This window comes from Mobula birostris, chromosome 21 (assembly GCF_030028105.1).
Source record: "Mobula birostris isolate sMobBir1 chromosome 21, sMobBir1.hap1, whole genome shotgun sequence".
Lineage (NCBI taxonomy): Eukaryota > Metazoa > Chordata > Chondrichthyes > Myliobatiformes > Myliobatidae > Mobula > Mobula birostris.
This window is the reverse complement of record NC_092390.1, coordinates 34,475,313-34,498,603: the sequence shown is the minus strand read 5'-3', so window position 1 is coordinate 34,498,603 and position 23,291 is coordinate 34,475,313. Positions and strand designations below refer to the sequence as shown.

General features: G+C 40.3%; 2 protein-coding genes across 2 annotated transcripts; both read right to left on the bottom strand.

The window, feature by feature from the left end:
* Positions 1-8,324: 8,324 nt before the first annotated feature.
* Positions 8,325-9,752, bottom strand: LOC140186010 (interferon-induced protein with tetratricopeptide repeats 5-like). Its single transcript, XM_072239831.1, has one exon. It carries the CDS (start codon positions 9,750-9,752, stop codon positions 8,325-8,327), a length of 1,428 nt encoding a protein of 475 aa, XP_072095932.1.
* A 7,984-nt stretch (positions 9,753-17,736) lies between these two features.
* LOC140185937 (interferon-induced protein with tetratricopeptide repeats 5-like) lies at positions 17,737-23,291 on the bottom strand. Its single transcript, XM_072239735.1, has 2 exons — positions 23,227-23,291; positions 17,737-19,672 (listed from the first exon to the last, which is right to left on the bottom strand). Exons 1-2 carry the CDS (start codon positions 23,229-23,231, stop codon positions 18,241-18,243), a joined length of 1,437 nt encoding a protein of 478 aa, XP_072095836.1. The 5' UTR covers positions 23,232-23,291; the 3' UTR covers positions 17,737-18,240.

Here is a 23,291-nt window from a genome sequence, read left to right as displayed (position 1 = left end):
AAAGAATTGGTTGTGGATTTCAGGACAGGGAATTTGAGGGAACACACATCAGTCCTCATTGAGGAATCAATCATAGGAAGGGTGAGCAGTTTCAAGTTCCTGGCTGTCAACATCTCTGAAGGTCTATCCTGGGCTCAACGTATTGATGCAATTACAAAGAAGGCACAGAGGTGGCTATATCTCATTTGCAGTTTGAGGAGATTTGCTATGTCCCCAGCTTCTAGAGGTGTACAGTGGAAAGCATTTGAACTGGTTGTATCACTGTCAGGTATGGAGGGGCCACTGCGTCACATTGGAAAAAGCTTCAGAAAGTTGTAAGCTCAGACAGCCCCAATCATGGGCACAAGCCTCCCCAACGTTAAGGACATTTAGAAAAGGCGATGCCTTAAAAAGGGGGCATCCATTATTAAGGGCCCTGATTACCCTAGTGTCAACGAAGAGGTACAGGGGCCTGAGGACACACATTCAACATTTTAGGAACAGCTTCTTCCCCACCTGCATCAGGTTTCTGAATGGACAATGAACCCATGCACATGACCTCAGCCTATATCTTTTTCTTTTTCTCCTACTTATCTAATTAGAAATACGAGAGGTGATTGATATGTTCGTGGCCTAAGTTAGAAGGAGTCAATTTTAGAAAACCTAGCACATTTATTTTTCCTACATTTACACACTTAGTCCAGCGGTCGTGGAGCATACAGATCCCTTCTTTGTAGAAGTCGGCGTCTTGGACCTTCAGAAGTGGTCGACAGCAGGGGTGATTGATAAGTTTGTGGCCTAAGGTAGATGGAGCTGAGTTATTAACTTCAAACTGTCTGCGTAATCACTCAAAGAGTTGAACTACACGTTCATGTAACGAGAGCTGTATGACTCATCTCCTTCCACCTTAGGCCACAAACTTATCAATCACCCCTGCTGTGGACCAATTGCTGGAGGTCCAAGATGCCGACTTCTACAAAGAAGGGATCCGTATGCTCCACGACCGCTGGACTAAGTGTGTAAATGTAGGAGGAGACTATGTTGAAAAATAAATGTGCTGGGTTTTCTAAAATTGACTACTACCTTAGGCCACGAATATATCAATCACCCCTTTGGTGTCTGTGTGTGTGTGTGTGTGTGTGTGTGTGTGTGTGTATATATATATACATTTCTTGTTGTAATTTATAGTCTTTATTATTTATTTCAATATACTGCTCTGCAAAATAGCATATTTTACAAGATATGCCAGTGATAATGAACCTGATTCGTATTTTGAAATCCGAATTCATTATGACCCCTGCTGGCTGACAGTGGTACCAATTCTTTAAAGCAAGAATCAGAATGCAAAAAGTAGTGAGGTAGAGTTTATGGAATCGTTCAGTGTTCTTTCAGAAATCTGATGGCAGAGAGGAAGAATCTGTCGCTAAAATGGTGAGTATTTGTCTTCAGGCTCTTGTATTTCCCGCTGATGGTTATAATAAGAAGAGAGCATTCTTGGGTGATGGGTGTCCTGCATGATGGATGCTGCCTTTTTGAGATACCGCTTTTTGAAGATGGGTTCAATGCTGGCGAGGTTCATGTCCATGATGGAATTGTATGAGTTTGTAACCATCCACAGCATTTTCTGATACTATGCAGTGTCCCCTCCGTACCAGATGGTGGTGCCACCAGTTAGAATGCTCTCCATGGGACATCTATTGAAATTTGTTACCTTGGTGACGTACTAAATCCCCTCAAACCCCTCATGAAATACAGCTGCTGATGTGCCATTTTCATAATTATATCAATATGCTGGGCGCAGGATAAATCTTCAGCGATGTTCACACTCAGGAAATGGAAACTGCTTACTCTTTCCACTGGTGATCCCTCGATGAGAACTGGCGTGTGTTCCACCGAATTTCCCTTCTTGAAGTCCACAATCAATTCCATTGTCTTACTAACATTGAGTGCAATGTTGTGGTTGTGACACCACTCAACCAGCTGATCTATGTCACCCCTAAACGCTTCTTCGTCTTCATCTGAACTTCTGACAATAGTTGGGTCTTTGGCAAATTTCCAGATGATGTTTAAGCTGTGCCCATCCATTAGCAGGGCTGCCTCTGTCTTGAGCTGCAGGAGATGTTGAAGGGTGGCGGAGTGGAAGGTTAATTGATTGTTAATGAATGTATTTACTGAGGAGGAAATCATGGTTGGAATTAAGTATCAATGATTTGGAGGAAATTTAAATTACCATGGAGGAAGTACACCACATTAAGGTGGATACATATTCAGGGCCTCATCAAGTGCATCCTCGGACGTTGTCAGAGGCTAAAGAAGAAATTGAGTAAGCCTGTGTGGAGATATTGCTTCATTTTTAGCCACCGGTGAAGTTCTCAAAGATTGGAATGTTGTTTTGGCTAATGTTGTTTTGTTGTTTAAGAAGAATATTAAGGAAAAGACAGGAAACTGCGGGCTGACCAGCCTGACATCAGTAGTCAGGGAGTTAATGGAGAAATCTGAAGGATGAGATTTGCCAGCGTTGAATAGACAGAATCTGATTCAGAGTCAGCATGGCTTTGTGTGTCGAAAGTCATGTTTGATGAAAATTTTAGAATTTTTTGAGGAGATAACCAAAAAGACGAATGAGGGTGGGACAATGGATGTTGTATATTTGGACTTTAGTGAGGCCTTCAACAAGGTGCCACATGATATACTGGTCTGGAAGGTTAGGTGCCATGGAAGGTTGACTTAAATTTCGCTAAGTAGTAGGAAATAGGGGGTGGTGGTTGAAGATTGCCTCACAGAATGGAGGCAAGTGACAACCAATATGTCACAGGGACCCTCGTTATTTGTTACTTATATAAATGTTTTGGGTTTAAGTACACAAGGTTTGTGGATGACAGAAAATTAGGAGGTGTCATTGACAGTGAAAAAGGTTATGACAGATTACTGGGGGGTGTTGATCAGTTCGGGAAGTGGGCTGAGAAGTGGTAAACAGATTTCAGTACAGATAAGTAGGAGGTGGTTTAAGTCACATAGGACTGCTACTATGAATGGTGGTGCACTAGGGTGTGTAATGGAAGAGGAAGTCCTAGTTCATTGGAAGTGGTCTCACAGGTAGACAGTCTGGTGTAAAAGGACACTGCCCTTCATCATTCAGGGCACCATATATAGGATTTGGAACATTGTTTTGCAGTAGTACCTGCCGTTAGTGAAGCTGCATTTGGAGTACTGTGTACAGTTTTGGTCATCCTGTCATAGGAATGATGTGGTTCAACTGGAAAGAGTGCTAAAAGATTCACATGGATGTGGCCAGCACTAGAAAGCCCAAGTTACAGGAAAAGGAGGGCAGGCTAGAAATATATTCCTTGCAACATCGGAGAATGAAGCGCAACTATATAGAGATATTTAAAATAAGGAGTAGCATTGATCAGGTGCACAGTACAGTCTTTTCCTTGGGGAAAACGAGTCCAGCCTATGGGGCATTGATTTAGAGTGGCAGGCAAAAACTTTCAAAGGTACGTGAGGACAACATTTTCATGGAGAGGGTGGTAAGTATATGAAATGCGCTGCCAGTGGAGGTGGAAAAGATTCTCCCTCAGGTCACTTTCAAATCTTTCACCTTTTACTTTAAACCTGTAGCCTCTATCTGGGTAAAAGACTGTGACCATTTATTTTATCTATGCCCCTCATGATGTTCTGAATCTCTATTAATTCATCCTTTGGCCTCCTATGCTCAAGGGAGGTAAGCCCAGACCCAGCCAGCTTCCCCATATAACTCACACCTTCCAGTCCCTGTAACACCATCATAAATCTTTCTTTTGCACCATCATAAATCTTTCTTTTGCACCAGAGTCACCAGAACTGTTTGCAGCGCTCCATATGTGGCCGTAGCAAAGGCTTGTACGGCTGTAAAATGGCGCCAAGAATCCTGTGCTCATTGTTCTGATCGATGAAGGCATGACATGAGTGTCATTTGCCTTCTTCACACTGCGCCCCCTCCCCCTCTCCCATCTACCTGCCCCTCACGCTCTCTCTGTTCTACATCACTCCCCAGGACCTGCTCTTTACTGTATGTGAATGGAACAGAGGAAAAGATGTTTCTCCTGAACTGCACTGGAAGATACGTCTGGCAGCTCCACAAAATAGGATTACATCATTCTTTAGTGAGATCTTCAGGTTCTTATGTATTAATGCCAAAAACTGATATCAGTAACTCACCGAGTAGACAGAATGGAGAGGCAAAAGTAGGAAAGGAATCAAACTTTTCTCCAATTATTGTACCATACTGGCACATTGCGATGCGATTATAGGCTGATGTACAATGTCTTCCATTCACAAACCACTTGCCTCTGATTATCCTGCCAAACTACGCCACTTCACTATGTCACTGACTGAACTGGATGGGTGGGTCTCAAGAAAAGTACAGGTGAGATTCAAATGGATGGGTGATTTCCTTTCCTGCTGATAGTTTCACTTGACTTCTTGCAAGTCCCTAATTTCTCTAATTGTGTTTGTTTATGTTTATTTCCATGCTGGATCAATAGCCCTGACCTTAACATGGTGAACACCTTGCTACTGTGCCCACACTGCAGTGTACCTACAGGTCAGAACTGGTCCTTTCAAAATCACTCGCTCACCTGGAGTTATAATCAAGTGCCAGGAAACACTCATCATAAATCCGAATATTACTCATTGCTCATTAACAACTATTGTGACTCTGTCTAATAGTTCTGATAAAAGAGGCATTGTGTCTGTGGTGATTCAGCACCACAGAGCATGTCTACATGAAACACTGTCATAAAAAAACAGCATTCGTCATCAAAGAATCTCACCGCACAGGCCATGCTCTTTTCTTGCTGCTGCCATCGGGTAAAAGGCGCAGGAGCCTCAGGACTCGCGCCAGCAGGTTCAAGAACAGTTACTATCCCTCAACCGTCAGGCTCTTGAAAAAAAGAGGATAACTACACTCATATATCGAGATGTTCCCACAAACATTGATCTCATTTTAAGGACTCTTTATCTTGTTATTTCTTGCCTTCGTTATTTATCTTTGCATTTACACAGTTTGTTGTCTTCGATGCTCTCGCTCTTTCTTTGATCCTTTTTTATAGTTACTATTCTGTAGATTTGCTGAGCACGCCAACAGGAGAAAGAGTCTCAGAGTGGTATATGATGATATGTATGTACTCTGATAATAAATCCTACCTTTAAACTTTCGAACTTTGATTTTTCCTGTCATATTTGTGCTCAGAATGATTTCACAATGGCCCGTAGTTAAACATTAATTAAGGCAGACAGTGTCCAAGTGGTGATCAGCATGTGTGTGCAAGGGAATGATAAGCAAGTTTTGATGGTTTGGATCAGTGCAGAAGAAGGAACACTCAAAAGTTCTTGCAAAGTATTTTATTCGAGTATACTAAGTGATCAGAAAAATGAAACATAAGGAAATATAAAACACCTAGTCTAAGTGCAAAATAATTGATAAAAGAGCAAGTCACATGTTTGTTTCACTGAGTGATACAAAGAATTAACAAAACAACAAGTCTAAAACAGTACAGAATTATCAATACAGTATCAACCTCAAGTCGTTCTGCCCGTTACCGACTTCCAATTTGTGATGACTGGCCTGGAGACTCTTCGATGTCCTTGGCACCAATTGTGATTCCGGTCTGAGGCCAGAGAATACTCACCGTTCACACTTACAGTATGTAATCACGAAAGCCCACGCTTCTTTTATAATCCATGCGTATAGGTCAGCTACAATTCTAAAATTAATTATTCCTTAATGGGAGAGGTAGAGGGAGGATTTTATGTTTCCACTGAACTGGTCTCCTTGTTACCAATTTTTTTTTTACTTTGATTTGTCAACCGAAAAGGTTTCACTCCTCCTTGGAAAAAAAAACATTTCCTTCATCACTTACATCTGAATACTTCAAAGTCTCAAAGAGCACATGAATCAAGACCTTTTCCTTCGCTTATATTTCTAACAGGCTTGCTCATTATGAGGACTGTTACGTGACCACGGTTTAGTTTACCGTGGGTGTCACTTTGAAACGCCTGGATGAGGCGGGACTATGAAGTCAGTATCACAAGCTGCGACAGACTGCTGGGATTTTCAGGGGAGAAGGAGAGAGAGAGAGAGAGAGAGAAAGATATATATATATATATATATAGAGAGAGAGAGAGAGAGATAGAGAGAGAGAGAGAGAGAGAGTGAGAGAGAGAGAGAGAGAGAGAGAGAGAGAGAGAGTGGAAGTTTTGGACCTCAAGCTGCCAGCAGGAGCATGCTGCAACAATGGATAAAATCTGATACTCCCCCATGCCCAGAGAATTGGTTTGAGCAACAGCATCCACTGCACATTGGATGTGTGACTGTCACTTCGTATGATCCATACGTGGATTTTGTTGGAGTATCCTGTGGTGACCACCTTTGTTAACCCTTATATGGTTTTGGGTATGTTATGTGGTAACCACTTGTGCTAAGGAATATTCTGTGACTGTCACCTTGTGATATTTCTACGTGGACTTCAGGACGACTCGACAAATAAGATCGTCGGCGACTGTTACTTCGTTTTCTCAGCGTGGAACCTGTGGAATTCTCCGTAATTCACCTCCCCTCTACATTTTAGTGTGGATTTACCAATCCTTCCCCTCACTTACTCCGTGGATTACTGGACCTTTCCAGTTTGCCATCGTAAGACTTTAAGAACTGTTCCTAAACTTGACAGTTTGGGAGCCACACACGCACATAACACTTTTACCTTCTGCTTATTTTGTTTAATTTTCTATATTTTGAGTAGATTACGAGAACACTCAGTCCTCTTTTATTGTCATTTAGAAATGCATACATGCATTAAGAAATGATACAATGTTTCTCCAGAGTGATATCACAGAAAACAGGAAAATCCAAAGACTAACACTGACAGAACCACATAATTATAACATATAGTTACAGCACTGCAAAGCAATAATAATAACAATAATAATAATAATAATAAATATAGTATTTTAACATTAAAACCTGACTCAATTTGTGATCTATTGCCGCTGGTACGTAACAGGACTGTGAACAGACAATACTATTTCAAGTAAGTAGATTTGTTTTTTAACCTCTTGTTATAAACTGATCGTGTGCATAGTACAATGGACCAAGAAAAAAATCTCCATGGTATTACCCCACCATCCATGTCCTCAGCATTTTCAGATCAATCAGGGCCTACACTGTGTGTGATTTATTTACATCTTGACCCTTTCTCTCTATTTGTCGCTGACGGTTGGCAGTCCCAATCCCCAAGATAAATACCTCTACGCTTACCCTTTCTAGAGCTCCCTGATTTTTCTTTCCTGCTCTGCAAAGCCCCTGGGATAAAAGCTCACCAAATTCCAGCATGCAAACAATTTACATTGTCCAATTATAGAATTGGCACATCTTCACAAGCTTGCACCAAATTAGTATCAGACAATTACAGTAATGTCAATATTTGATGTATACACTCTAACAAGCCCTGGTTGCTCATTACAAATGTGTATCTAAATTGCATTGTATAATTACAGTAAATGTGACATTGTCATCCCCACCCCTGCATCCACACCCTTTCCACAGCTCATACATCCACCCAGGGTCATGGAACAAAAGCAAAATGCTGCTTCAGTATTGTTGCTGAACATACTCCAAGCAAGGTTTTGGCGTTTACCTCACCTTCTTTTTTTACTAATTTCTGGTTCCTTATGAGTCTAGATGTTTCCAGGTCTGGAGAAATTTGTCCTTGGCTGTGAGCTATTCTAATTGAGATTAAAACTTCACTTTCTCCCTTGCATATTACATTATCATTTGGAATTTCTCTATTTTAACAGTTATCAGGTTGAACCATCTGTTAAGGATTTGCTGTTACTGTTCCTTTGATTTGGTACTTTCCTTTCCTTGACTTAATTCCTCTGGAGAAGATTTTACAATGGCCTTGAACATACAATCATTTTATAAAAGCTATTCTTCAAAAAGTGATGCAGGGGACAGTAAAATATAACCAGAGTTAATTGCAGAAGAAAAAGGAGACATATAACAAAAGTCAGAAAAGATTTTCTAATTGACTCCATTTGTTCTAATTCCCACAAACCAATCTTCATTCTTCTTCCACGCTAAACAGAAATTAAAAGCTATTCAAATCTGATATGTTAAGTGTATTATTAATGTTAATATTTTGGAATTCAGCACAAAGATTGATAATGATTATGTTGAAACTATTGCTTGAAAAATTTTTGTTTTGTCTGTAAAGCCTCCATGAAGGAGGGGACTGGAAGATCTTAAAAAGTGAAACATGCACCTGACATGCTTGTAGTCCAACCTGACACAATCAGTTCATCTTTCAATCATCATTTTGACTCTTGATGGAAAGGCATAATTCGCAAAGTGCACTCAAATATTCCTCATTGCAAGGATCAATCATCAAGGCTTTCTGAAAGTATTCAATAGCTTTAGACTTGTTCCCATCCAGCTGATACACTAATGCTTTAACACCAAGGGCCTTGCCATCATGTTGATACCTGCAAAGTTTCCCGTCTGCCCAGTTTTCCAATTCCTTCTGACACATTTTGCGTTCATTTGAATCATAATCGATCTTCAGGCCTTTCAGCAGTAGATTAATAGCATCGGATTCAGACTTTTTGTGGTGCAGTTCAAATAACCCAGCACAGAAACATATTTTCTGCATACTTTCTGGACAAGTATTCTTTAGCTTCACCAAGTTGCTATAGATCTCGTCTGCTTTGGAGCAGTCTCCAATTACTTCACAGAAGTTTGCAAAGTCCAGCTGTGATTTAATTGTTGAACTTACGCTATTTTCATATGTTTTTTCAAAGTGATACTTGCATTGAATGATCAATTCAGATAAAAGACAGTGATGGTTCCTGCAGAATGGAGTTCTCTGCATGTTTCTTCTTTTACCCTTGTAACACATGGCCACTTCATTGTGAAAGAAGTTTGGAGTTATTTCTAAAGCTTCCTTCAACAGCTTGATACCTTTCTCCACAGCTCGTTTTTGTCTGTAAAATTTTGCTGCATACTGAAGCACATATGGAAGATCAGTGGCCTTCTGCGCTGGTTCTTTGACGAACCCATTTGCTTCCTTCTTTTCATTGAAGTCTGGTAGCTTCAAGGCCAGTGGTACCATAGCCATTGAGTCATCTGGATCAAGCTCCACTGCCTGACGTTGTCTATCACTCTTTGGGGTTCTAGAAAATGATTCCAGCTGAGACAAAGCAGTCGTATATCCCATGATCCACTCTGTGTTATCAGGATCTTCCTCCAGAGCCTTCTCAAAACATTCCTTTGCCTCCTCATAGTATTCAGCTGTAGATTTTAACAATGACCATCCCTTCTCCCCGTACACCTCAGGTATCATTGCTGTATAGCGAGGGCCGTCACTGAGCGGTTTACAGATCATCTCCAACTTGTTGAGGTAAGACTGGGCCTCGGTCAGCTGTCCCATGTGGTAATGCACCCAGGCAAAGTTTCCATAGGTGATGATGCTTATTCTTTCAAATTCATCGTTGTGGTTCCCATTCAGAATGTTTTCAGCTTCCTTTAAGTTTTGAATTGCTTCCTCATTGTTGCCTTGCAGAAAGTTTACAAAAGCGAGTTGGTTGTAGGATGTGGCTTGATTTACGGCACCAGCATTTGAAGAATCTTGCAACCTGTATGTCAGATCATCCAAATCAACAGTTTCCTTCTGGAGGTCCCAAGTGAAGTGACAATGAAGTTGCTTCAGTTTCTCTTTCAACGCATTTCTTGGCATGTTGCTGCAAGAGAAGAAATTCCATTTTAAAACTTCAGAGACAGATCCACTCTGTAATGCCATTTCTGTAAAGCAGTAAAAGTCAGCCAGTCAGGCACCATCACCATCTGAGCAGAGAACAAGCAGTAAGACTTCAGGTCAGGTACCAATAATTGATCCATGTATTGAGACCTGGTACACTTGGTGATATTGCAGATGGTGCTGTCTGTCTCATAGTTGACAGCTTCTGCTCTTGTGCGTCGAGCCTGCACTAGTCAGAAACTCATTCTATAGGGAAGGTGCTTTGGGAAAGTAGTAGTGTGGCATGGTGATTGGAAGGCATAGCTGACTTATATAAGATAAAATTGTGTGATGGCTACTGTGATTGGCCCTTATGACATTAATTCTCATGTTATGATATTGAGGGCAGGTTTGGCTCAAAGGAGGCTTCGGCTCAGAACAGGCTGTAGATCTGGGTAAGGCCTTCAACCAAAATTCCAGAATGTGTCATTTCATTGGATGCTGAAAAAGCTTTTGACAAAGTTGAATGGATATATTTATTTAATACTCTTGAGAAATTCAATTTTAGTCCGATGTTCATTTCCTGGATTAAACTGATATATTTTACCCCTTTGGCCTCGGTATTTACTAACAACCAAAGATCCCCTTTCTTTCATTTATTCCGTGGTACTAGGCAGGGTTGCCCTCTTAGTCCATTATTATTTGATATTGCTTTGGAACCGTTAGCTATTGCCATTTGTGACTTCCCTAATATATTTGGTATTACTCGTGGAAAAGAGACTTATAAATTATCACTATATGCAGATGATCTACTATTATATACTTCTAACCCAGGAAAATCTATTCCGGCAGTATTAACTTTGCTTGCTCAGTTTAGTAGCTTTTCTGGTTATAAACTGAACCTAAGTAAGAGTGAACTCTTTCCATTAAATATGCAGGTTCCTATTTATAGAAATTCTCCATTTAGATTGATTACTGATTATTTTACTTATTTGGGAGTTAAAATTACTAAGAGGCATAAGGATCTATTCAATTTCAACCTTTTACCATTAATTAATCAGGTTAAACAACTGATTACCAAATGGTCCCCTTTGTCTCTATCATTGATTGGCCGCATTAATGCTTTTAAAATGGTTATTTTACCCAAATTTTTATATTTATTTCAAGCGATACCAATTTTTATTCCTAAATCTTTTTTTGATATTATTGACTCTAAAATTTCTTCTTATATATGGCAAAATAGAAATCCCAGATTAAGTAAAAAATACTTACAGAAATCTAAGAAAGAAGGTGGTTTGGCACTGCCTGTCCTAAGATTTTATTACTGGGCAATTAATATCCGATACTTATTATTTTGGACACAAGATTAGAATATAACTCAAGCCCACATTGGGTAACCCTTGAAGGCCATTCTGTACAAAGGTTTTCTTTAGCCTCCATTTTAGGAACTTCATTGCCTTTTGCACTATCTAAATTGAATAAACAAATTTTCAATCCTATAGTTAAACATACATTGCGAATATGGTTTCAATTTCGTAAATTTTTTGGCCTGAATGAATTTATGTTATCAAGTCTAATTTTTTTTTCCCAACCTTCGGTAATGGACCAAGCCTTTTTGATATGGAAAACGAAAGGCATAATATGTTTTCGTGATTTATTTTTGGATAACTACTTTATGTCCTTTGAGCAGTTATCTGAGAAATTTGATTTGCCTAGATCCCACTTTTTTAGATACTTACAAATAAGAAATATTTTAAATATTACATTGCCTACCTTTCTGACTTCCAATCTTTCTGGCACTCTTGATAAAATTTTAGGCTTTAATCCTTTGCAGAAGGGATTAATAGCAATAATTTATGATATAATTATGAAATTACAGCCAGATATATATGACAAAATTAAAAATGAATGGGAAAGGGAACTTCAACTTTCCCTACCTACAGAGAAATGGGATAAAATTTTTCAATTAGTTAGTACTTCTTCTATATGTGCTAAACATACTTTAATACAATTTAAAGTAGTACACAGAGCTCATATGTCCAAAGATAAACTAGTTCGTTTTTATTCCCATATAAACCCTACTTGTGATAGATGTCACTCTGAAGTGGCTTCTTTAACTCATATGTTTCGTTCCTGTCCACTTTTGGAAAAATATTGGAAAGACATTTTTGATATTATTTCAACAGTTCTATGCTTCGATTTAAAACCCCATCCTATTACGGCGATCTTTGGATTGCCAATGGTAGAACATAGATCTTTGTCTTCTTCAGCCTGTCGAATGATAGCTTTTGTTACTTTAATGGCGAGAAGATCTATTTTGTTGAATTGGAAGGAAACTAATCCTGCAACTACATTCCGATGGTTTTCTCAAACCATATTAAGTTTAAATTTGGAAAAAATTAGAAGTGATATATTTGACCCTTCGGTTAAATTTGAAGAAACTTGGAAACCTTTTATGCAACATTTTCATATGATGTAATCTGACCTTTCTGAATCTTTTTTCTAAACTTAAGTTATATGAGGAGAGGAGTGGAGTTAACGACATTATTGAACATGTTCAATATAAGCTGTTGGTCTAGCCCTGTATTGTTTTTTTTTCTTGGGTTTTTTTTCTTTTTTGGGGGGGGTTTGTTTATATATATTTTTTCTTTTTATTTCTTTTTTAATGTTTAATCTCATTATGAGTTTAGAAGTCTTTTATATTTATGTTACTTAAAATTCATTTTATATATGCTGATGAACATTTTTCCAATCTCTGTGTACCAACTTTGTTATTGAGCTTGTAATTTTGAAAAATTAATAAAAAGATTTAAAAAGAAAGAAAGATCTGGGTACGTTTCTGTTAACGTTCCCTTGCTGTGTCAGGGGTACTTAGTGTAGTTTAAATGGCTGTAGTGTGTTATTCACGCCGGGAGTTGGAGGCCTGGGAACTGCATCCAACTGCAGCTCCGTGAAGACTGTGTTAGGGGTATGAAGCAGCAGCTGGATGACATTGGCTTGTATGGGAGAGTGAGGAGATCATCAATTAGAATTACAGGGATGTAGTCATTCCTGAGCAGCAGGAGGCAGGTAGCTGGAGGACTGTCATGAGAAGGAATGGCAAGGTGAATAGGAAGGTAGCGCAGAGCACCCCTGCGGCCATTCCCCTTAATAATAAGTATACCTTTCTGGATACCAAAGTGGGGGATGACCTCCTAGGGGAATGCCACAGAGACCAGTTTTACTGACACTGAGCATGGGTTGGTGGTGCTAAAGGGAAAGAGGGAGAAGAGGGGAGCTGTAGTGATAGGGGACTCAATATCCATAGGAACAGACAGGAGATTCCATGGATGTGGATGGGACACCCGGATGGTATGTTGCCTCCCATGTGCCAGGGTCAGGGACATCTCGCATTGCATCCACAGCATTTTGGAAGGGGAGGGTAAGGAGCCAAATGTTTTGGTACATGTTGGTACTAATGACATAGGAAGGAAAAAGAAGGAGGTCCTGAAAAGAGAATTTAGAGAGCTAGGCAGGAAGTTGAGAAGCAGGGACTCCAGTGTAGTAATTTCTGGACTGCTGCCCGTGCCATGCGCCAGTGAGGGTAGAAACAGGATGATATGGCAGATAAATGCATCGCTGAGAAGCTGGTTTAGAGGGCATGGCTTCAGATTCTTGGATCATTGGGACCTCTTTTGGAGCAGATATGACCTATACAAAAGGGATAGGTTGCACCTGAACCTGAGGGTGACCAATAATCTTGTGGGCAAGTTTGTTCGAGCTGTTGGGGTGAGTTTAAACTAATTTGGCAGGAGATAGGAACAGGAGTAAAGGGACTCAGGATAGAATGGATGGTAAGAAAAAAGCAAAGATAGCATGCAGTCAGACTGTCAGGAAGGGGAGGCAGATGATAGGACATAATTGTAGGCAGCAGGGTGAGTATCAGTGCATTAGGGATACAGAATCAAAAAGGGGTAGCAAGTACAATATTCAAAGTGTTATATGTTAATACATGGGGTATAAGAAGTAAGGTGGATGATCTTGTTTCACTTTTACAGATTGTTGGGTATGATGTTGTGCCCATCACTGAATCGTGGCTGAAGGATGGTTGTAGTTGGGAGCTGAACGTCCAAAATTACACATTGTATCAGAGGGATAGGAAGGTAGGCAGAGGGGGTGGCATTGCTCTGCTGGTAAAGAATGGAATCAAATCATTAGAAAGATTGAACAAGGTTCAGAAGATGTTGATACGTTGTGGGTTGAGCTAAGAAACTGCAAGTGAAAGAGAACCCTGATGGCAGTTATATACGGGCTTCTAAACAGTTAGCTGGGATGTGGAATAGACGATAGAGTGGGAAATAAAAAAAGACAAGTCAAAGAGGCAATGTATGAAAGTCATGGGAGACTTTAACATGCAGGTAGATTGGAAAAATCAGGTTTGTAATGGAGCTTAGGAGAGTGAAGTTGTTGAATGTCCATGAGATTGCTTTTTGGAGCAGTTTGTTGTTGAGCCTACCAGGGGATTAGCTATACTGGATTGTGTGTTATGTAATGAACCAGAGGCAATTAGAGTATGGCAGACCTAACTCTACTCCTATGCCTTACAGTCTAAAGACTTACAGCACATGCCCAGAAACCATTTGAGTGAGCAAAGTCTCCTGCGGTTGTGGTACAAGTCAGCTGTTTGAGGTGTTCCCACTCTGAGTTGAATATTGTTTCATCCCCTGTGTATATTTGGCATGCTGCTTTCTTCCCGAAGAGGAAGGTATGAGTTTTCTACTATTTGAATATAGAGTCTCTGCTGCCTTCTTAATGGAGTTTTGGACTAGAAATTCCGATATTCAGAATCAGATTTGTTATCACTGATTTACATGGTCATGGACTTTCCCAAAATCTGATGGCCTAGGGGAGAAAGCTGTTTCTAAATTGTTGAGTATGGTTCCTCGTGCTCCATTAATTCCTTCTTCATGGAGTAATGAGAACACGGTATGTGAGGGTCCTTCGTGATGGATGCCGCTCTCTTGAATCACCGCCTCTTGAAGACGTCCATGATGGAGCTGGTTGAGTCTACAACCCTCTGCAAGCTCTTTCGATGGGCTCAAAACATCCCCTGAGACATTGACACCAAGAAACCTGAAGCTGCTTCACCACTGACCCCTTGGTGAGGACTGGAATGTCTTCTCCCGACTTCATGTTCCCGAAGTCCTGAAGCAGTTCCTTGTCCTTGCTGTCAGGGTAGTATGATCTGTGGGATGTGAAGACTAGATCTTTGGGGTTGCTAATGAGGAAATAGATGTATTTTTGAAAGATGGGAATAAATAAATAAATAATACTGAGAACAAGTTGTAGAGTGCTTGAAATTGAGTCCATAGGTTGTGTTTAGCGGCAAGTTCAGTGTTCTGGTGAGTGAAGATTTTCAAACTGTTTCAGGAGTTTGATGGTTGAAGGGTAATAACTGTACTTGAACCTGGTGGTATTGGAACTAAGCCTCCTGCACTTCCTTCCCAATGGCAGCAGCAAGAAGAGAGCATGGCCTGAATGGTGGGGGTCCTTGAAGATGGATGCTGTTTTCTTGTGGCTGTCTCTTTGTAGACAGCCAAACAGACTGGTCTGGTCTGCGGATGTCTCAGGTCCGCATTGCTGTCCTTTGAACATGGAACGGAGACTTGAGACTCCAGCCTGTCCTCTAATTCTCCCACAGTCTTGTCTCTAAACCCTAATTTGACCCATAACTCTCCTATCTGCCCCCAAAACCATCCCTATGGTCCTAAACACTCAACTAAGTCTGACTCGTGATTTCAGTGGAGATCACAGCTTAGTGACATCTTTGACGCCCACTCTTGTTACTGAGCCAAATACATTGGATATATGGAACTGAATTCGGCTGATCAGATGACCTTGGTAAAACAGAGGAAGACAAAACCAGGCAAGGTTTGTGAGATGGTCCAGGGAAATCTGAAGGGTGACAAGTAATAAAATAAGCTGAAATGCACAGTTTAAAATGGATATAGTAACAATCTCAATGCAACTATACACGTCTTTGAAGGTCACTTAGACAGGTTCAGAAAGCTGTTTAACAGAATACAAAATCACAAGTTTTATACAAGAAACAGAGACCCTTGGGTTAAGGCAACACACAAAAAGCTGGAGGAACTCAGCAGATCAGGCAGCATCTATGGAGGGAAATGGGCAGGTAACATTGCAGGTCAAGACCCTTCATCTGGGCTATCATGGGACATGGGTGATCACTGGTGGAATTCCATATTGATATAGCCAGGAGAGGGTCCTTCAGTGCAATCTGAACTCAGCCATGTCACTACAGTAAAAATAAAAAATACACATACACTGGAAATCTGAAATAAATACTGGAAATGCAACACCACAGACACCACCTATGGAAGGAGAAGCAGTTGGTTCTGCTGCTCCCAAACCAGTCATCATCTCAGATTTAAGTTCCTGGAACATTTAATAGTAACTCCCCTCCCTTGAAATTGTCTCCCTCTTCAATTGTCTGTTGAGTACATTTCTAGTCAGGCAAATAGGAGGTTCTGAGGGGTAAGCAGTGGATAGAGTGAGCAGCTTCAAGTTCCTGGATGTCAGCATCTCTGAACATCAATCCCTTAGTTTAATAATTGCCACATAATAGGACATGGGTGTTCACTGGTGGAATTGCATCTTGATATAGCCAGGAGAGGGTCCTACAGTGCAATCTAAACTCAGCCACGTCATTGCAGTAAAAATAAAAAAATGTTGGTGCAATTGCAAGGAAGGTACTCCAGTGGCAATATTTCATTGGGAGATTGAGGAAATTTGATAAGTCACTGAAGACTAAAGCAAATTTTTACAGATTTACTGTGGACAACATTCTGACTGGCTACATCACCATCTGGTATGGAGGGGCCAGTGCTTATGGTTCAGTCAGCTTCAGCATGAACACGTGCCTCCCAACCATTTGAGGATATTTACAAAAGACTAAGACAGTGACTCAAGAAGATGGCATCTATCATTAAGGCCCATCACCATCCAGGACATGCCCCCTTCTGGTTGACTTGAAGGCTGTAATGTGGCCATCCAGAAAATGAGGTGTTGTTTCTTAAGCTTACATTCAGCTTTGCTGGAACAGTGAACATGTCAGAGTGGGAAGAAGAATTCAAATGGCAGACAAGAATGAGTGCAAGACCATATTCATAAACCGAATGAGGTGCGCTACAAGACGGACATGATATCTATGACAGATTTCTTAATGAAGGGAAGACCACATTGGGAACAATCAGCTCTGCTTACTGAATTGGAATTGTTAACTTTAGTAGCAGCACTAAAGACTGGAGTGAAAGTTCCTTAAATATTCCTTGAACTGATACTGTTCGCCATAGTGTGCAGCAAGAAAATCACTTACACTTCACTACTGGTGTGGAGAATTAAATCATAACATTTTATTGGTTACTTTTACATTCAGTTTTTGATATTACAAATCATTTAACAATATTGAAAGGAGAATAAAAACTTATAACTATAAGATTTCAAATTAACGCTTGATTTAGAAGCTCCAAACATTGGAAATCCAAATTCTTAACAGTACAAGTTCTGAAAAAAACACACAAGTCAGGCAGCATCGAATCTTCAGTCTGAAAAATTAAATATGTTTTCCCTTCCATGGATACTGAACGGTCTGCTAAATGTTATCAGAATTTTCTGCTTTAATAGCATAATATTATAATACTTTTAACTTTTTGAGTTTGCTTTGTTGCTTCTTCATTGTGAATTGCATGAAGCTTTCACTCATTAGTGTGGCAGGTAAACAAACTCTAATGTGGCGTGTAGACTCTACTGCAAGTTGCAAAGATTTCATCTGGAATATTATTGCATACAAACTAAAATGCTTGGAATGGAATTATTGAGAGCAAAAAATGTAAAAGTGTAAAGAATGTTTATAGTAATCAATCACAAGTGTAAGCTGGAATATAGAACATTCCACGGAATTGGGTTATAATTGATTATGGCTCATTTGGGAAAAAATGGAGTTGAGTACTTTCCTTTTTCATTTGTGTATTTTATAAATCATTTCATTTTCTTTCAGACCAAGCTTTATTAACATGGAAACTGAATCAGATGGTACTTCTTGTTTGGTGCTGTCAAACAAAAATCAGTTTTACCGAGAGTTTGGTGGATTTGCAATCAACACCAGGTTAAATTGGACCCGTGGACTGGGAAATTAAAGTTGTGTTTACATGGTAGTGATACTGATCTAGCCATAGCATCAGATGTACCTGAAATAATGTCACTCTATCTCAAGTGGAAATTGGAGAACTGATGGGAGAAGCAAATTCTGTAGACTGTATGGTCACAATATTCAGCACAAAGCCTTCAGAAGATCACCAATGAAACATGAAGTAAATGTGTTTCTATTAATGTACTGTACATGATATCAGACAACTTTAACAGCTAAAAATGGTTAAGGAAAGACTTTCCACAGTCAGTGCACCCTCGGATCTGTTTGGGTATCTGGAGCCTAAGTAGAAGGGCTTAATTCAGAAAGAGCATTGAGATATTCTTCATTGCCAGGATCAAATATCAAGGCTTTTTCAAAGCACTTAACAGCCTCATCCTTCTCCCCAGCCAGCTGATGCACCATCCCAAGAATTCCAAAGGCTTTGCTGTTTCTTGGATTCCTCTGAATTTGTTTTCCTAAGATCTTTCTCAAGTTACTGTCACAGAGCTTCCATTGTTTACTTCCATGATTAATTTTAAGTCCATCCAGAAAATAGATGATGGCATTTGATTCAGATGTTTTGTGGTTCAGTTCAAATAATCCGACTTGACAATCCAGTGCCTGTTTATGATCGAGAGCAAGATCCGTCAAGCTCAGCAGACTCTTGTGGATCTCCTCTGCTCGGTCGGCTTCTCCATTTTCAAAGCAGATTCGTGCAAAATCCAGTTTTGCAAAAGTAAATGATGGTTTGAGTTCAAATGCCTTTTGAAAGTGATATTTGCTCTTACTGATCAACTCAGCTTTCTGTTGATTGTTGCTTTTATCCTTCTTTTTCAGAGCGAGTAGTTTTCCACTGTAACATTTACCCATTTGATGGTGTAAGAAGGAAGAACGTGGAGTAAAGTCTAAAGCTCTCTCCAACAAATCAATTGCGGTATTAACATCTCGTCTATTTCTGTAAAACTTTGCTGCATAGCGAAGCACATATGGTAGATCTGGGGTCTTCGTCAATGCATCTTTAACTAATTCATTTGCTTTCTCTGCTTCATTGAACTCTTGCAGCTTTAGGGCCAACATAACCATGGCCACCGTGTCATCTGGATCAAGCTCCAGCACCCGTCGCAGATACCTCACTGGCTGACTCCGCTCCTGATTTTCTAGAACACCAGAAATATTTTCCAGACGAAGCAAAGCAGTCGCATAGCCCATATTCCACTCCACATTGTTACAATCTTTCTCCAGAGCCTTTTCAAAACATTCCTTTGCCTCCTCATAGAATTCAGCAGCAGAACTCAGCAATGACCATCCCTTCTCCCCGTACACCTCCGGTATCATTGCTGTATAGCGAGGGCCGTCACTGAGCGGTTTACAGATCATCTCCAGCTTGTCCAGGTAGGTCTGGGCCTCGGTCAGCTGCCCCATGTGGTAATACACCCAGGCAAAGTTTCCATAGGTGATGATGCTTCTTCTTTCAAATTCGTAGTTGTGTTTCTCTCTCCAAATCCTTTCAGCTTCCTTTAAGTTTTGAATTGCTTCTTCATAGTTGCCTTGCTGACAGTTTATAAAAGCAAGTTGGTTGTAGGATGTGGCTTGATATTTGACACCAAGTTTTATAGAATCTTGTAATCTAAGCTTCATATCACTGAAGTCAGTGTTGTCCTTCTGTGGAATCCACGTGAAGTGACACTGAAGCTGGCAGAGTTTCTCAAACAGTGATTCCTTCAGAGTGTTGCTGCATGAAAGCACAAAGTAATAGAACGTAGAACATAGAATAGTACAGCACAGAACAGGCCCTTCAGCCCACATTGTTGTGCCGACCCTCAAACCCTGTCTCCCATATAACACAACCCCCACACCTTTAATTCCTCCATATACCTGTCTTGTAGTCTCTTAAATTTCACTAGTGTACCTGCCTCGCCACTGACTCAGGCAGTGTATTCCACGCACTAACCACTCTCTGAGTAAAAAAACCTTCCTCTAATATCCCCCTTGAACTTCTGACGCCTTACCTTAAAGCCATGTTCCCTTGTATTGAGCAGTGGTGCCCTGGGGAAGAGGGCATCTATTAATCAAGGTCCATTGATGTGAAATCAATTCTCCATCTTAACTGCTAAATGCTTGGATGGACAATATTAGCAAATTCTGAATTCTTGAGCTGGAGCACAGGCAGGGAGAGGTGGGTGCAGAACAGTTCCATCCTTGACTGATCAGACCAGTATCTACCAGATAGTGATTAACCCAGTGGAAAACAGTCTTGATACTGGAAATACCAACCAATAAGCCGAGACAGCTAGATTAAAATAATTACTGTGTTCTGACTATGCTAAATGAATGTATTTTAAACTAAGCAAGAGAGTAGGATATATTACATTCCAATTTGTCATTTAAGGGTTGGGCCAGTCTAGCAGATTATTAACTCAGTAGCCGGGATAAGGAAAGTTAAAAAGCAACTTTGTGGCTCCATGTCAGTCAGTTGGTTCTCTGTCTGAATACATGGCTGGCAAATTTCAGAAGCAATTAGTAGCAAGGCTAATTAGCCAGTGATGATGAAACCCATCATCAGACAAAAACGCTCATGAAATACCTGTTAACAAAAATCTCAAGGAAGAGCCTAAAGTTACTGCTGATGTTATGAAAATACCATGGATATCCAGTTTAAATCAAGAAGGCAACATCCATCATCTGGGACATGCCATATTCTCACAACTACCATTAGACAGAAGATACAGAAGCCTGGAATCCTGTACCATCACATTCAAGAACAGCTACTTCCTGTCAAACATTGCTCTTGAACCAATCAGCATAATTTTAATCACTCTTGTTTAACACTCTGAATGCTTTGCACGAAAATGGGTTTAGATTATTTTTGTTATAATTATCTTCTTTCTCGTAAGAATTGTGTGTAGTTTAGATTTATGTTTCTCCTGTGAATGCTTCTTATGTGATGCTATGTGCCTGTGATGCTGCTAAAAGTAACTTTTTCATTTCACCTGAGAATATTCACTCATTGCAACCTTATTCGATACCTCCTGTACATAATAAAGTGGCCGCTGGGTGATTGTTTGTGGTCTTCTGCCTCTGTTGCCAACGCACTTCAAATTTCACACCAATTTTGCAACATGTGTTTATCTGTGCTACGGTCACTTTCCTGTCAGCTCAATCCTCGCTGGCCATTCTCCTCTGATCTCTCGCATTAACAAGGTTTTTTCACCCATACAACTTCTGCTCATTGGATGTTTTTTTTTCCTTTTTTGCACCATTCTCTTTAATTTCTAGAAACTGCTGTGCTTGAAAATCCCAGGAGGTCAGCAGTTTCTGAGAATCACAAACCATTCCGTCTGTCACCAACAATCATTGCACAGTCAAAGTCACTTAGATCACATTCCTTCCCAATTCTGATCGTGGTCTGAGCAATACCTGAGCCTCTTGACCATGTCCGCATGCTTTTATGCATTTTGTTGCTGCCACATTATAGGCTGGTGAGATATTTGCATTAAAGAGCAGTTGTATCTAATAAAGTGGTCACTCAGTGGATGCACTTGTGAAATGAACTGAACTAAGACTTTCATCTGTTTCCTCAATGCTGACAACACAGCAAATCGGACAAACAATTGCAAAAGTGATAAATGTAAAATGAAAACAACAGTATCTTACACTTGGTGCTGTCATAAACAGGTCTGTGAAAAGACATCTGTCTCTGACATCTATTGCCCAATGCAATAACTAACTGTAGGACAAGACTGAGAGATCTAGGATAATTCCTCCTCAGTGCAGAGAGTTGTGAAAAATAGGGTAAAGATGATAGAGGTGCAAGAGACTGCAAATGATTGAATCTGGAGCGAAAGAAAAGATCTGCTGAAGAAACTGCACAGGTTGAGCACTGTAGAGGTGAAGGAATGGTCAATGATGACAGTCGAGACTCATTATAAGATCTGAAGAGTAGAGAGAAGGTAAGCTGTATAAAGAGGTCAGAGGAAGCGGTGAGACCAGGACTAGTAGGTGATAAGTGGAACATCACAAAGGGGATCTGAACCCGATGTGTGTGCACTGGATTATAAACTGAGAAAGAGCATGAGTGGATCAGTAAGACAGATTCAGTTGTTGGGGATCGAGGCAACAAAGGTGAATGAGATAATTCTGGGGAACATAAGCGCTGACAGCTGATCCAACCCAATGCAGATAAAGATAATCATGAATATGGAGAGAAACTGTCCATTCATGTCAAAGCCTGAAGCCACAAATGTTGAAAGCAATGGAACAATAGAACAAGTTTCCCCACACCCCTCCATGCAATTCTGTGAACTGGCATCATCCTCGACTGGTTGAGCCCTAAAGTTAAGATTATGTCTGTTGTAATGTACTTCCCATGTCAATCTCATCAAGCTATTTAAATTTGGTAAGGTTTTGCCAAGTGCCTCGCACTCAAGCAAGTATCAGTCCAGTTGCAAAACCTGACGCCATATTTTAATGTTGCCAATCCCATATTCTATTCGATCTGTCACTGTGCCCTCTGCCACATATCATTACTGAGATATAGTGATCAGAACTAACCCCAAAGATAATTTAACCAAAGATGGCAAAGCTCCAGTTTTGATTTCCAGCTCTCCTTTTAATTAAAGACTCATTTCCCGCTATTCACTTTGATTTTCAGTCACTGGGTTTAATGATTCCCTTCTGTTTCACTGCTCCTCTACAGATTCCAAACATTTCCACATTCTTCCACCTTGAACTCCAGATTCTGCAGTTGCTTTACCTGCATTAACCATCATAATACTTTGTAGATTTTAATCCCTATCTGCTTTGCTCACTGCATCACTTAGTGACATCTATAAACTTCAATATATAATCCACTGTTACTGAATGCTCTCGATGATGAAAATCCTTTCCCCCAATGCAGATTCCTTGAAATGCAGGATATGTTCATTAATTTGCCTCTTGGGCTCTCTCTCCTCATGAATTCTTTCCATTTCGGAGACCTGGACTACCAACCTTACCTCAAATCATTATTTCCTGCAATGAAAAGAGTGAGCGATCTCTTATTCTTGGCCTCCCCCACTATTTCCCAGTAGTCTGAATCCCCAGAATCAAGTAAATTTCCCAGATCACAAACCTGGGTTCAGATCCCCTTACCCTAAGTGACCACAAACTCCTTTCCCAGATGTCTGCAGATCCAGACACAGATCACATTAAGTTTGACTGATCTGGTCATCCATGCGAACACTTCTGACATTTTCTGAGAATGCCCTGACTTCTAACAACATCATGGAAACAAAAGGGCTCACTCACCTCATGGTTCTGTTTGGGATTCTGGCCGTACTTCAGAGGACTGGTAACGCTACGTGATTGCTCAA